The sequence below is a fragment of the Strix aluco genome, chromosome Z (genome assembly GCF_031877795.1).
Source record: "Strix aluco isolate bStrAlu1 chromosome Z, bStrAlu1.hap1, whole genome shotgun sequence".
NCBI lineage: Eukaryota > Metazoa > Chordata > Aves > Strigiformes > Strigidae > Strix > Strix aluco.
In genome coordinates this window covers 85234581-85248469 of record NC_133971.1, presented here as the reverse complement: position 1 = coordinate 85248469, position 13889 = coordinate 85234581, and the positions used below count along the sequence as shown (strand labels likewise).

At 48.9% G+C, this 13889-nt stretch overlaps 2 protein-coding genes across 7 annotated transcripts in view; both read left to right on the top strand.

Moving 5' to 3' along the window:
• The window catches only part of LOC141917903 (phospholipid-transporting ATPase ID-like), a 75210-nt gene extending 72266 nt beyond the window's left edge, over positions 1–2944 (top strand). For both annotated transcript variants that reach the window (XM_074811580.1, XM_074811581.1), the window contains exon 28: positions 169–2944. In XM_074811580.1, the coding sequence (XP_074667681.1) occupies positions 169–390 (222 nt within the window). In that variant the 3' untranslated portion in view covers positions 391–2944. The remainder of the gene's footprint in view (positions 1–168) is intronic.
• Positions 2945–3257: 313 nt separating this feature from the next.
• RUSC2 (RUN and SH3 domain containing 2) overlaps positions 3258–13889 on the top strand; it is a 63827-nt gene continuing 53195 nt past the window's right edge. For 4 of the 5 annotated variants that reach the window (XM_074811577.1, XM_074811578.1, XM_074811579.1 and 1 more), the window contains exon 1: positions 10356–10714. The gene's annotated coding sequence lies outside the window, so the exon portion shown is untranslated. Of the gene's footprint in view, positions 3284–10355; positions 10715–13889 lie in introns of those variants that run through there. The other variant, XM_074811574.1, reaches the window with a different exon arrangement.

The following is a 13889-nucleotide window of genomic DNA, read 5'->3' as shown; positions in this document are numbered from 1 at the left end:
TGCTGCCAGTTCAGTTCCTGTTCTGCAACCCCTCCCGCCATGCCCCTGTTTTGCCAGTCATCTTTGGCTTTGCACCCCTGCTTCTGTTTCCCTTTCTTTGCTCCTCTTTTACTGTGCTTGTGAATAATTATGCACTTCCACTTTTTCCATCTTATTTTCTGATTTCAGGTCCTGCTCAAGATCAAAGAAGCCAAAAAGCGGCCACCCCCACCCTCACCCAAGAGACGCCTGCGGCGGACCAGCACCCGCCGCTCCGGCTATGCCTTCTCCCATCAGCACGGCTTTGGAGCACTCATTATGTCTGGGAGAAACATGCGGCCAAAATCACCTTTTGCCACAACGGGAACATTTTCACCAAATAGTGACAAACATAAACACAAAGGACTGTAAACAAAGACCAAAAACCAAACCAACCAAACAAAAAAACCTACATAGCAAACCAAAGTAAAGGTCTGTCAGGATGAGGCGCTGCTCCCTGCCAAGAACCCAGCCCCCTGCCAAGAACCGAGAGAGTGGCTGCCCAGAGCTCTGCCCTCGGGGCTACTAAATCAAGGACTTGGGCCTTTCCTTTCACCCACATGCACCCTCTCACTGCAGTTTCTCTTGTGAAGATGTGTGCTGTTGCCGGGGAAGGCAGACACGGTGGATTAGAGCTGTTGTATGGTATTCCAGAGGGTTTCCCTGGAACAAGACAGAACATGCCACCGGAGGCATCTCCACTCCCTGAGATTGTTCATAACGCTAATTTTTTTTTCTCCCTTTTACTACATACCTCAGAGCAAAGAGAAGTCCAGGCTGAGGAAAAGGCTGAATTGGCAATGTCTTTCTCATTCACGTGCCTTTGTTTCTGTCATTAATCCACTCTGGGCCCTATTACTTGGGTGACAGTATTGACCCAGGTGTGCCTTAGGTCCAGCCACACAACCCCCAAATCCCTAATCTTTGTAATATGTGTAATTTTGTAGCCTTTTGACTGTACACAGGCACTTTGGAAGGCGTGAGTTGGAGATAACCTCCTTTCAAACTAATGGTTAATCCAGTTTCTCAAGAGATGGCCAGTGCCCAAACACCACCCTCTTTCCGCATCTGCAGTCAGGAAGTGCTGCAAGCTCACAGAAACCCTTAGTTGGTCAAGGGACACGGACTTGACATTCATCAGCCTGCCCTGTTTTATCTGCATTGCAAATCTGCTCTCATAAAAGATCATTGTCCTCAGAGCCCTCCTAAGGTTTTGTAGCTGGGCACCAGCTATTTCATTTAGACTTAAAAGGGCAAAAGAAGCTCAGGCTCCCATATGGCTCAAGGCATAAAATCTGGCCCTGAGAAGCCTGTGTCATGGTTTGGGCTCATCTAAGCTGCCAGCACCGGGTGTCTCTCCCACCATAACAGACACGCACACACACATCTGCTTGATGGAGATCACACAGGCAGTATCGGAGGCAGAGATGCTATTTCATGACTAGCTCAGGGTGTGCTGCCCTTTACTCCACTGATGCTGTCACTCGGTGTAAGGGATGAAGCGTGCCCAGGCGGCTCCCTCAGCCTCCCTGATGAGCGGTCAAGTTTCAGAGGAACTTAGTGAGAGCTTCAGGTGCTTCTGCAGAGTTTCTCTGTGCTGGCTAATATTTTATTTGGGAACAGTTCATCTGTCAATCATGAGTTGCAGAGCTGAAAATGCTATCAGCCTGGCTGCCAGCAGAGGGACCTAAAATGCACCGACACAGCCAAAGACATGGTGATCCTGAGGGACTGGGACTTGCTCACTGTTTTGTTAACCAGCTCCATAATCAGCGGGGTTACTGGGTGGAAGGCCAGCATGGCAGCACGAGTCTGTCCTGCCAGTACTGCTGAGCTGTCTAAATGGAGCTTTTTTGCGCAGAGGTTTAAGCAGCGTTGGCTGGTGGGTTTTTTTGGTGTTGTGTTTTTTTTTTTTTTTTGTCTCCTTTATATAAATTTAGACTCCTTCCTTGTTTGAATTGGATTTTTTTGCACAGTAACCATCTGGTATTTATTGGGAGATCTTTGCCTTGAGTCTCTGAGCTATCAGTGGAGGCAGTGTATGATGGCAACAGGCCAGCCATGTCCCCATTTCATCCAGTCTGCATATAACACCTTGATGCCTGTGGTCCCAGTTTCAGCAATTACTGTGTAAAATTGTTTAAACTCTAATAGAAGGTTTCATCTCCCTCGGTTTAACTCAGAACAGAAAAAAAACCAGTCTGTTGCACCTGCTGCTTTGGGAGGCTCGTTGCAAACTGTGGTATTAAATTTCAGCATAGCCAGTGCAAATCTAGAGCTGGGACTGGATCCAAACTTCAGCAGCCAGGAGCTGCTTGCTAGGGAAGGAGCAAATTCTAATCCAGTGATCTCCTCTGCAAGGAGATAAGTAAAGTGAGAGCCTGCACCCTGACTGAGGAAACGGCTGTGATAGTTTGCGGTTGTCACAGCCCTCAGATTTACCATTCACTTTGCAGAGACAGTGATGGACTTCTGATGAGGATTATGTCTTTCACAGTCAGCCTCCCTGGGGCTAGAGGAAAAAGGAGAATTTATGCAGGTAAGCAGACATCCCCCCCAATATCTGGACTGGTCTGTGGACCGAGAGTTCTATCAAAGCTGTTCCTAACATGTAATGCGGCAGGGTATAACGCAGAGCAGCAGAGGCAGGCCTTTTGCTGACGGAGCAAGGCAACTCTTGAGACTGTCACTCTTTTCATATGGTTTATGTGCAAAGCACTCACCTCTGGCTGAAGGGGATTTGCAAATGCTGTATAGCACATGCAGGGGATAATAGAGCTGTTGGTGAACTTGCACCAAATACCAATATTTCAGTGGTTTGACAAGATCAGCATTTGAAACATATCAGTTGGCAGTGATGTCTGTGCTACATCACCCCTGATTCTGTAAAATATTTTTTTTTAAATAAAAATACTGGGATGATTGATTCTTTGCCAGTCTGCTAATTGATCAAAGGAATTTATAACCAGATGTGTATGTTGGTCCTGGACCTCCTGAAGTGGGAGGACAGCCTGTGGGAAGGCTGCACCTGTCACGATAGCGCTTTTCATGCCGCATCCTGATTTTGAAAACAATCAAATTCCCAAACTTCAGATCCTATCAGGGATGTTTTAAGAAGAAACTTAGAGGAAACGTCAGACATCCTTAGACGGACGACGCCCATTCCCGGGAGCGCGGGGGGGGGGGGGGGGGGGGGGGGGGGCGGGCAGCGCTGAGATCCCGCCCCGCCGCCCGGCTGTAAACAACGGAGCGGTGCGGGCGGCCGGTAAGAGGCGACGGAGGGGGGGCAGCGGGGAGGCCTGTCCGTGAGCAGAGCAGGGTGGGGGGCAGCTGCCTCGGGGGGGTCCGTATGTCCCGGGGGTGGGGGGTGTGTGTCACACCTCGTGTCATCGGTTGTGCCATGTCTGGACATCATAATTTAGTCTTTCATGAAGGTCTTCTCTTTGATAGACATATCAAAATGAATCCCTGAAATGTGGGTTACTCCCCTTTTTCCTCATTATTCCATAACAGAAAGGTTCATGGTTTGAAGACTCTGTTCTGCTGTAGTACCTAAATACTCGCCAGCCCACTGGGCAGCAGTTTCAGGATCAAGAATGACAATGCGTGGATGATAACCCATGACAATATGGTTACTTTTGTTACACTGCAGCAGTGGAGGTCTTAGAGCATCTTCTCTCTCCCCTGAATCCAACAGGGTGACCCGGAGCAACCTCTACCACTCATAGTGTGGGGCAGCAGGTACTTTTGGGCAGAGGCACCTCGAGGCTGTTTCAGATGGCTAACTGCAACACCTGCAGTCCTGCCAGGCTGCCCGCCAGCTCTCACGTTATCAGTGCGCATCCACACAACTCTCTTCCACTGACCTGTAGCCTGGAAGTCATTACTCATGAACAGCCTTTAGGGAATGGGAAGGCAAAGGGGCATCGCCTGCTTGCCCTAGGTTCTCCAACTGCAGCAATCCTCAACAAGGTCTGTTATAAGAAAGGAGTTGTGTGAATAATGACCCATGCTAATTACCAGCTGAGAACAAAAACAGGAGCATAAGGGACCTCTTGGATATCTGTGAGACGCTGTGTCCTATAACCCAGTCAGACCACTAATAAAACTTCATTCTAAAACCAGCCATTCCAGCTGGAAAGCTTCCTGTTCTGATGGTTGATTTTTTTTCTCCCCCTCTAATTTTCAACCTAAATGTATTCACAGTGCATTTATTCTCTTGTTGTCGTGCCAGCATTATCCTTTTGCTTCAGCAGTTCTGTTTGTCTCTTGTGATATATTTAGAGAGCAATCCTATCCGCTCTCTGCCTACATTTGGCTAGGCTAAACAAGCCAGGCTCTTAAGTTTCTTCTTGTTTGATAGGTTTTCTGTTTCCCCCAGGCCTTTCTGCACCTGTTCATTTGCGTTGATCATTTTTAAATGCAGGTGACCAGAATTTTTCTTGTATGATGCTCCTGTCATCAGTGCCTATACGACAGCACTGGTATTTCACTGCCTTGTCTAGACAGCATTTGCTTTTCTTATGGCCTCATTATCTCTGTGATCCCTAACGCAGCTTTAGTGGTTATTTTTCCTAACTTTACCATGACTATGCACAACTGTTCGCTAAATAAATACCTCTCGTCTCTGTCTTATGCCTGATAACACGAGGGAGGAGCTGAAGTCATCATAGAGTAAGTCTGTGCATGCTGATGCTTTAAACTGGTGTCTGGTCCTCAGGGGCAAAATTTTTCCATGAGGGCTGGCAAGAGCTTTTTACTATATCTACTTATGTGCTGGCCGATGTAAATATGCTAGAGTGAGGGAGCTGTTGTTCCTCCTAGCAGAGGCAGGTTCCCAGGCTCAGCTCCCTGTCCAGGAGCCACCTCTAGCCCTGTCCCCACGATAGGGGAACTGGGTTGCTGCAGGGCTGGATGAGATGCAGGGCTCAGAAGAAGGGCACGGAGCCCTGCAGCCTGGGCTTGACCTGCGAGTGCTTCTGGCCATAGCTGCAGCTCAGTTGCTCTTCAGTTTTTCCAAAGCTAGTCTTCTGCTGCCCTACTTTTTATAATTTACTCAGAAGTAGAGAGTGTTTTTCTCTGCCTGGCACTGCGGAGGAGCAACCTCTCCCCCGTCACTCCCAGCTTGAAGGGAAGTGGTTTTCATACACCCTGTCCCTTTCCCCAGCCTGCCTCTCCTCCTTGGTGGAGCTGGCTGTACTGAGTTTTCAGCTCCCTGCCTTTCTGCACAACGCTGAGCCCTCTGCCAGACTTTTCAGCTATAAATGGATCTGGCCTTTTCCAACCCCCTCTCCTGACACCAAGAGATGTTGCGGGAAATCGGAGCTGGGCCAGGCTTCCTCTGAATTAGGAAAACATACGATCCAACCACTGGCTTTTCGTAGGTTCTCTGGAAGCATCGTGCCTGGCTTTGGGGGGGGAGCTGACTGTGCCCCGGTGAGGGCTGTGCTGCTGAGCTGCTTGTTTGCATTGCAACAGCGGTTATTCCCAGACCTGAATGCAAGGCTGGGGCAGACCTATAGGTGTTATCTCCATCCCCATGCATCACCCGACAAACAAAGTGCTGTCTGCTCTGAGCGTTGTGTCTCCAGGGAAGGCCAATGTTTTTGTTACTGACTGCATCCTGCTTCCACATCCGTATTAAGCACTTAATAAAAGAAGCCTGGCTTTTGTACATAATGAGTAACACTGTTTGCTTCCCTTAACTTTGGTATTTATGGCAGAGATCCTGGGATCTTTTAAGCTTTATTGCATTGTCCCTCCCCTGAGAGGCAGGGAGGGTCAGTATCTTCTTCAGCAGGGAGCTGGGGCCTGAAGTATGCAGACCAAGGTGACTCAGGGAGTCAGTAGCTGCCCTGAATTTTAAACTGAAGTCTTTTGTGTCATCTGGAGTAGAGTGCTACCCTCCATCAGCCCTGCAGGCATCCAGGCCATTCATTCCATGTAGGGTACAGGTCTGTATTTAGAAAACTAATTTGTACTCTCATGTTGAAAAATTGTAGTCTAAAAGTCTCATGTGCTTCATAGAAGCTGCCGGGCCAGGTTCCAGTCTGGTGACCTTTTGCTGGCAGCAGTGGGTTTGCATCCTTTGGGCTTAGATAACAACACCTAGAGCAGCTGCTTCAGAGGCTTCCTTACCTCCTGGCAATCATCCCTCAAAAACCTTCCGGCTGTGGATAAGGGAACATAGAATATTCAGAAGGTGCAAGCCTGGTTTATGGTAGCCCAGTATTCTGCCTGCAGTTCTGCTTCTGGTTCAGTTTTTGCTGTGGCAGCAGATGCTGTCTGACACTTTTTCCTGTGCAGGATGCCTGGTATCCTGAGTTTTCTCTACTCAGTGGTTTCTGTTGCCTTTGGATGGGTTGGTGGAACTGTTGACTGGGCAGTGTTTGATGGACAATGTGCAGGAATGCATCTGTTCTCTTTTTATGTGAGCTGGAGAAAGTAATATCCCAGACCAGGATATTACATAGGGGTTATGGCTCACTGAAACCTCCTTTCTGTCTTTCTGCTGGGATTGCAGGCAATATTTTGCATGAAACAGATGAAGGATAGATGAAGTGCCTCCTTCCCCACGCCATCAACCTGCTGTGTAGCAAGGGTACCTTTGAGCTCTGGGAATACATGAAATGAAGATACTGCGTGTAGTTGTAGCTGCCCTATGCTCTTTCCTGTGGTTAGCTCTGCTGAAGCTGGGCCAGGCATCAGATTCTGCTGGTTTGCCAGCTCAGCTTGGAGTAGTTTAGGGTAAACTTGGCTGGGAGGAGTTCTTCTGCTTACTGTATCCTTCCCAGATGTTCAGGGAGGCTGGTTACCCCAATTCTATTTGGCCTTAGACAATCTGCCTTCCACTCAACACTTATATCCCAGTTCTTCACCAAAGCCACGGACACATCGCAGGGTGTTTTCTGAGGTTTGCTGACTATAGATCTCTCTGATTCTGGAACATGAAGCCTGGCTGGGGTTTTGCTTGTGATATCTGGCTGCTTATGTGAGGCCCACAGTTTCTCCTCCTCCTCTTCCCATTCCTGGGTGTGCTTGCCTGGACTAGGGATATTGTTGTGCCTGGGTGGGTATTCACTGAGCATCTTTGTAGCCCTTAAGCCTTGTCCTGGACTCTGCACTTCCAAGTCCTCAGAGGAGCTGTGGATGGGAGTGTGTGTTCGTCACCCAACACTGTAGAGATTCTTGGCAGAATGATGATGGCACTAAATCATAGTCACAATTAAAGCTTTATTTTCTTAACAGGTTCCTGGCATCCAGGAACCTTGAAGCTGGTAGGGAGGGGAAGAAGAAATCTGTTTGGTTTGTCTGCTTGGTGCACAGGACCTTAAGGGCCTGATGATGAGGGGAAGGGAAGGAATATGTGACCTGCTCAGTCACAGAGAATAGCTGCTCACCTCATAAAATGGCATTAGCTGTGCTAACCACATTGCCAGGGATTGGGAGCAGGGGGAACTGGTCACAGTGTCCTCCTCAGGACTGCTCCTGTCTGAACAGTATCTCCTTGGACAGCTCTTGGGCTGCTGTCACAAAAGTCCTGCTGACACCAGTAGCTGTCTGGCACAACCTGTAAAGTCTGCTGTTGGAGGGCACTGCCTTAGGATGCTTTCAACCTCTCTACTAGTTAATTTGCTTTGCAGAAAATTATGCACTAGGGTGGTGGTGTCTCTTGGGCAACTTGTTCATGTCCTTCATGAGAAGAACTTCTTGTTGACTGATTTCACAATGGCTGGTTCAAAGTGCACCAGGATCCTTCATGAGTGCCAGGGCAAGACACTGGTTTAGACAGTGGTGTGTGAGTGCAAATTTGTTGTGCTGCTAATATCCCAGCAATGGGATGTGGAGTATGGCCACGCTACTGCTGTAATTGTTGTGCTACCATATACACAGCACTGAGACTGTGCATGGCAAAGGCTGTGGAGTACCTGGTACAGGTGTCTGACTACCTGTGCGTGGACCTGTGTCAGCAGGTGCAGAACAGGAGCGTTAGAGCTCCGCAGCTCTGTGCGTCAGGCCATAGTGGGATATCCACTGAGATGGAGCATTCTTGGTCATTGTGCTTAGACCACTACTTGTCAAACACCATGCTTTGCCACACATCAAAGCTCTGGTACCTGCAGTGCCTGCGTTCTGCAGGGATCTCTGTGGAACACATGCTGCAACACATCTAGCCATGATTTGGAAAACAGTGAAGACTATAATTTTCAAATGATTCTAAGTTAGTCAAGGTAGTCAGTTTGAAAACTGCCTGAAGAATCACAGGAGTTTCTTGCAAAACTATTAGCATCATAAAACTGCAAATGGGATTCCATGCTGATAAATGACACAACTTTACGTATGTAATGGTGATTTGTGAACAGTTTCTCACCGCCCACAAGAAGCCCTCTGGAGTCACTGTGCATCATTATCTGAGCACATCAGCCCTATGATCAGCTGTAGCCAAAAAAGCAGACCTCATATTGGAAATAAAGAATAAGTCAAAAAATGCTGGAATATATTCTTGCATACTTAGGTATACAGTCATGTGCCCGCATCCCGAGTACCACATACAGTCTGGTCACCCTCTCTCAAAAAGAGTGGCACAGACCTGGACATAATACAGAAAAGGGTAATGAGGATGATTAAGGGACTGGGATAGCTTCTGTAGGAAGAGAGATTAAACAAGGAAAAGTAGATGATAGTGGAAAAGAGTAAAGGCCTGGGGAGAAGTTCAGTAATGAATGACCTTACTCATCTTTGCTATTTCTCACAGCACAGAGGAAGCACATCCAGCAAAATTATTTATTAGCCAGGAGGTTAAGGAAGTCCTTTTTCAACACAGTTGATTTGCAGAACATGTTGCTACGAGATGGCATGAAGGCTGAAAATACACACGGATTCCAAAAGAAACCAGACACCTCAAAGGCTGAGATGTGTTTCAGTGGCTGCTAAACATGGTGGTCAGCATGCAACCTCCAGCTCTAGAAGTTCCTTGACTGCTGATTGTTGCAGGCTGGAAGAGTGTGGCCTTAGGAGAGATCACTTTGTACTCTGTGATATGCATATGCCAGTGCCAAAAGGTCAAGGGTAGGGTACTAGACCAGAACAATTCTTGGTGTGACCCAAAATGGTGGCTCTTGTTACCAGAACACGCTGAGACAGTGGGGTGAAAATGAACTGATTTGGTTTTGAGCACTTCTGGTCTAATGGTTCTCCTGTGGGAGTTACGCAGAGGTCACCACTGGTTTTCTTATATCTTTTGTTAGCAAATCTGAAGGCACTTGCAGGACAAAGGAACTGGTGCGGGCACAGCCCACCCGCTCTGTGTGCCAGACACCATGGCAGTTGTTGCAGAGCATGCCAGCTCGATGACTGCTGCCCAGCCAGCCAGGTGAGATGCCTGGTGCTAGCCATCTGGTCCTATCTTTGCTCGCCTTTGGCTTCTGATTAGGATCTGGTTTATGTCCTGATGGAGCAAAATCTGGATTCTTAGAGCCCTTTCTTCATATAACTGTGGGTGTTATTGTTACCCATCCAAATGTCTCATCCTACAGAGAGGGGAAAGAGCAGGCTATTGCGAATTCTATTGTGAATTCCTCTATCCTTTCCAAGTCCTATGTTGCAATTTCCTTCACAGTCTAAGCAACAAAATGTCTCCAGTCTCCCTCCACTGAGAACTGGGAAAGGCTGGAACTGCACTGCTTTGAAAAGTCTGTTTTCTGATAATGGAGTGCCTTAGATGCTCATTTTAGGAGCAATAGCAGGAGCCACTGTTATTTGCCACTAACCCTGCTGAAAACTTACAAAACCAATGTTTTTTCTTTTTTCATGAAAACTGGCTGAGGCTGTAGCAAAAGCAACCAGACAGTAATGGGCATATGATTTTTGTCTGCCATTCAGCTTCCTGCAGCGGGATTCTTAACTGCTTAAGCCTGAGTATGGTATCACAGTGAGATTTTGGGAATACTGGACTCGGAATGCAGTCATAATTTTACCTCTGCCTTGTTCCTTGAACCCTAAATCTATACACTCACAAACTCTAATGTTTGCGTCTCTTTCAGTGGGATGGATAAAGAGTTAAAAGCCCCTGTTGTGCTGCCCAGTTCCCTGCTCCCTGCAGAGAGAAAAAAAGTCTCCTGGCAGCCTCAAGCTGTTTTTAAACGAGACAAATGCCCGAGGTGCCTGTCTGCCAGAGCCTCCAGCCTGTACACGGAGTCCCTTTTTAGCACGCTTCTCCGCACGGCTATATCTGGCTCCAGTTCCTTGCTCTGGGAACGTGACCTCATCGTTGTTTTGGTATTTCCAGTGATTCAGCCTGGTCCGGGGCAGGGAGGAGTCATTTCTGGTGCAAGCTGACGGGGTGTTTGTGCGTTGCTGGAATTCCAGAGCGGTGCAGCCCCAGCCCTTCCGCTGCCTTGACAGCTCGGCTGAGGCCGGGCTGGTGCATTGCATTCGTGCCTGGAAGATGGCCTGAATGGAGCTGGTAGAGGGACGAAAGATCCTGCTTTTGGGGGTAATCGAGATCCCTGTCTTTACAGTGTACCTGCCGTGGTGAGGGTGAAGAAAGCTGCGGGCAGTAGCTTGTATGCCTGGGAAAGCCACAAGGAGTCTCTGCTTTATGGGAGGAAGAAGAGTCTCACAGAATGCTTGTTACTGTTTACAGACTGCCAGCATCCCATAATGAAGTTAACTTTACAATATCCTCAGCAACTTGGTAAGTGTTACGATCCTTATTTCACAGGGGGGGGGAAACCGAGGCACCGAACGGGGAGGTGGTGTGCTCGAGATTTTGTGCAGCTGAGCTGGAAAAGTAAACTCCCGTGAAGTGGTGCTGACTATGCCTGTCCGCTCCTGTAATGGCTGGATGCCTCCAGTGAACGAAGAATGTGGGCAGTGGGTCAAACTGAGGTAGAGCAGTGCTTGTAGGGAAGAGCAGCTCCCAAACTGAGACAAGGCCAGGCTGTACAGATTGCTAAACCCCATTTTCTGTGGGTATCACTTTCCTCTATCTCTCCAGGTGTGGTCAGAAAGCACAGGGGGGACCCGTTATAGACAGGGTGCCCCAGCCAAGGTCAATGCTCATGCTCCTGGGAGTCTGTGGCTGCTGGAGAGCTGTCCCTTGTGCCTTGACAGCATTGCTGTTGCTGCAGATGTGGTGAGCCTTACTGCAGCCTTGACCTAAACACTCTCAGCTGCCTCATTTGAGCCAGGGTTGTTGTGAATGGTTTTTACACCCTTTGGGATGATCTGGTGGTTAACCATTCCCTGGCTGAGACCAGTTCAGCTGCAGAAGCAACTTGGTAGAAGATACGGCTTCAGTGTTGTCTTGCTTAGCAGTGAACCAGCCTATCAGTGTAGTTGTTTCACCCCAGAAGAGACCTGTCCTGGTTTGTCCCTACGCAGGAATAAGTCATGAAGGCCCATCATGTTTGGAGAAGCAGCCTCCTCTCTGGAGCCCTCTTGCAATGTTGATGAATACTTGGCATTGAAGTCCGGGCTGTATTTTGTCTCAGACAGACCTGAGGAGCTGCACTTGGTATCATATTCACTGTTGTTACATTGGGAAGTTTTCCCTTTTTCTTGTGCAAGGGCAGTTCAATGCTAGGAGAATTACTTCATCCCAAGGTCAGCTGGGCTGGGCTGTGGTGGAGAATCTCTGCACGATGGAAGGGGAAAGCATAAAGCACCTTCCTCATTGCAGGCACTGTCAACCCAGGGACAGACTATCAGCATGTGCACAAACAGGGGTTTTTAACTCAGATAACCTTGCTTTCCCAGTTGTGTGGAGGGGTAGTGGCAGTAGCAGCACTTTGCTGGAGAGAGGAGACAATAGATAATACAACCTGGCTGCTCTCATTAACAGGGAGCATTTCAGGCTGGCTTGATGCCTGTCTGGCTTCACCCCTCTGGTAGGTATCACCAGGACATACACCTATTACTTTGGGATCCCTGTGCTCTCCTTGGAGCTAGGTTTTTAACAGAACTCACTGATGCAATTGGCCTAAGTCAACTGTTTTCACACTTATTCTTTAGAGGCTAGGCAATATTTTTTCAAAGGAGGTCCCCTCAGCCTCTACAGAACAGACTTCAGTTGCTTCAGCACTACATGAACTCCCAGTTCTTTTGTCACCAGTTGCACCCAGAGGTCACTGGCATGAGGTATATGTCTGTCTGGCACCGGGCTTACTGAATATAGGCTATGCCTGCTGCGGTATGCATCCTGAAACAGCTCCTTCTCTGCCTCTTGCTGAGGTCTTTCAGTGCTTATTGAATGGGCAGTGGCTGAAACTTGCAAAACCCCTCTACTGCTGGTTCCAGTTGTGGGCACAACAGAGGCAAAGCCCCCAAACCCTTTGACACATTCCATCTTTGCTGAGCTAGTCCCTATCCCCCATCTTCTTTATTTGGTGTAAATCCAGTTGCAATACAACTTGAAAATTATCCTGAGACGGCAAGGACAGAAGAATCCTAGCAGGAGTTGCCAAAGGCAGTGAACTGGAGAGAGAGGGTAAGTCCCAAAAATGTGGAGCCCCTGAGCATGGGGATTGGGCCTGGGCAATGGGAATGGGCTCCTGTACCATCAGCTGGTCACACACATGGATGGAGCAATGCTCTGAGCAGCCTTTCTTCCAGCACTGTGCATCACAGAATCATCTAGGTTGGAAAAGACCTTGCAGATCATCTAGTCCAACCATTAACCTAACACTGACAGTTCCCAACTCCACCATATCTCTCAGCGCTATGTCAGTCCAACTCTTAAACACCTCCAGGGATGGGGACTCCACCACCTCCCTGGGCAGCCCATTCCAACGCCTAACAACCCGTTCTGTAAAGAAATGCTTCCTAATACCCAGTCTAAACCTTCCCTGGCACAACTTGAGGCCATTCCCTCTTGTCCTATTGCTTGTTACTTGGTTAAAGAGGCTCATCCCCAGCTCTCTGCAACCTCCTTTCAGGTAGTTGTAGAGGGCGATGAGGTCTCCCCTCAGCCTCCTCTTCTCCAGACTAAACAACCCCAGTTCCCTCAGCCGCTCCTCGTACGACCTGTGCTCCAGACCCTTCACCAGCTTCGTTGCCCTTCTCTGGACACGCTCGAGTAATTCAATGTCCTTTTTGTAGTGAGGGGCCCAAAACTGAACACAGGAATCGAGGTGCGGCCTCACCAGTGCTGAGTACAGGGGTAGGATCACTTCCCTGTCCCTGCTGGCCACGCTACTTCTGATACAAGAGAAGGTGTGGGGCTGGGGCTGTCCCAAGCAGGGCATAGGATGGAAAATTGCATAGGTTTGCATTACTGCTAGCAGGTGCTGTGTATGGAGTTGTAGGAGCTGCTGGAGAGTGTGGCGTTGGGGGGTCTCCCCTCGCGAGTGGTCACTTCACCCCACAGCTTCCCCTCACAGCAGCTGCCCTCCCACCCTGCTGCCTGAGCAGGCAGGCCGTGGAGTCAGCCCGCACACCCCATCACGCTGGCTGCTTTCTGAGCTTGCTGTAAATGGCTCTCTGTAACACGAGCTGCATTTCTGCCATAGCCCTCTCCAGAGTGCATCTGTATTTACACTGGGGCTTTCATTAGCAATCTGGCCCTTGCATTGCCAGCAGCCCTCGCTTTTCTCTCCTGCCCACATGCTCTGTGAGTGAAACCATCACCTTGGCACCACTGTGCCCGAGGAGAGGCAGGTGACTGGCAGCAGGAGGAATCCCTCAGCCAGCTCCTGTCTGGAAGAAGTGCCTTGTCATGTTGATTCTCGCCTGCCATCCTGCAGCAATGGGTGAGCTGCCTGTGGAAACTCCCCACAGCATGGCCCGCTGATCCCTGAGCCGACACAGGGACAGGCTGGTTTTGCTTTGGATTATCGCTGGCTCTGCATGCCTTATTATTTCTGCTGCTC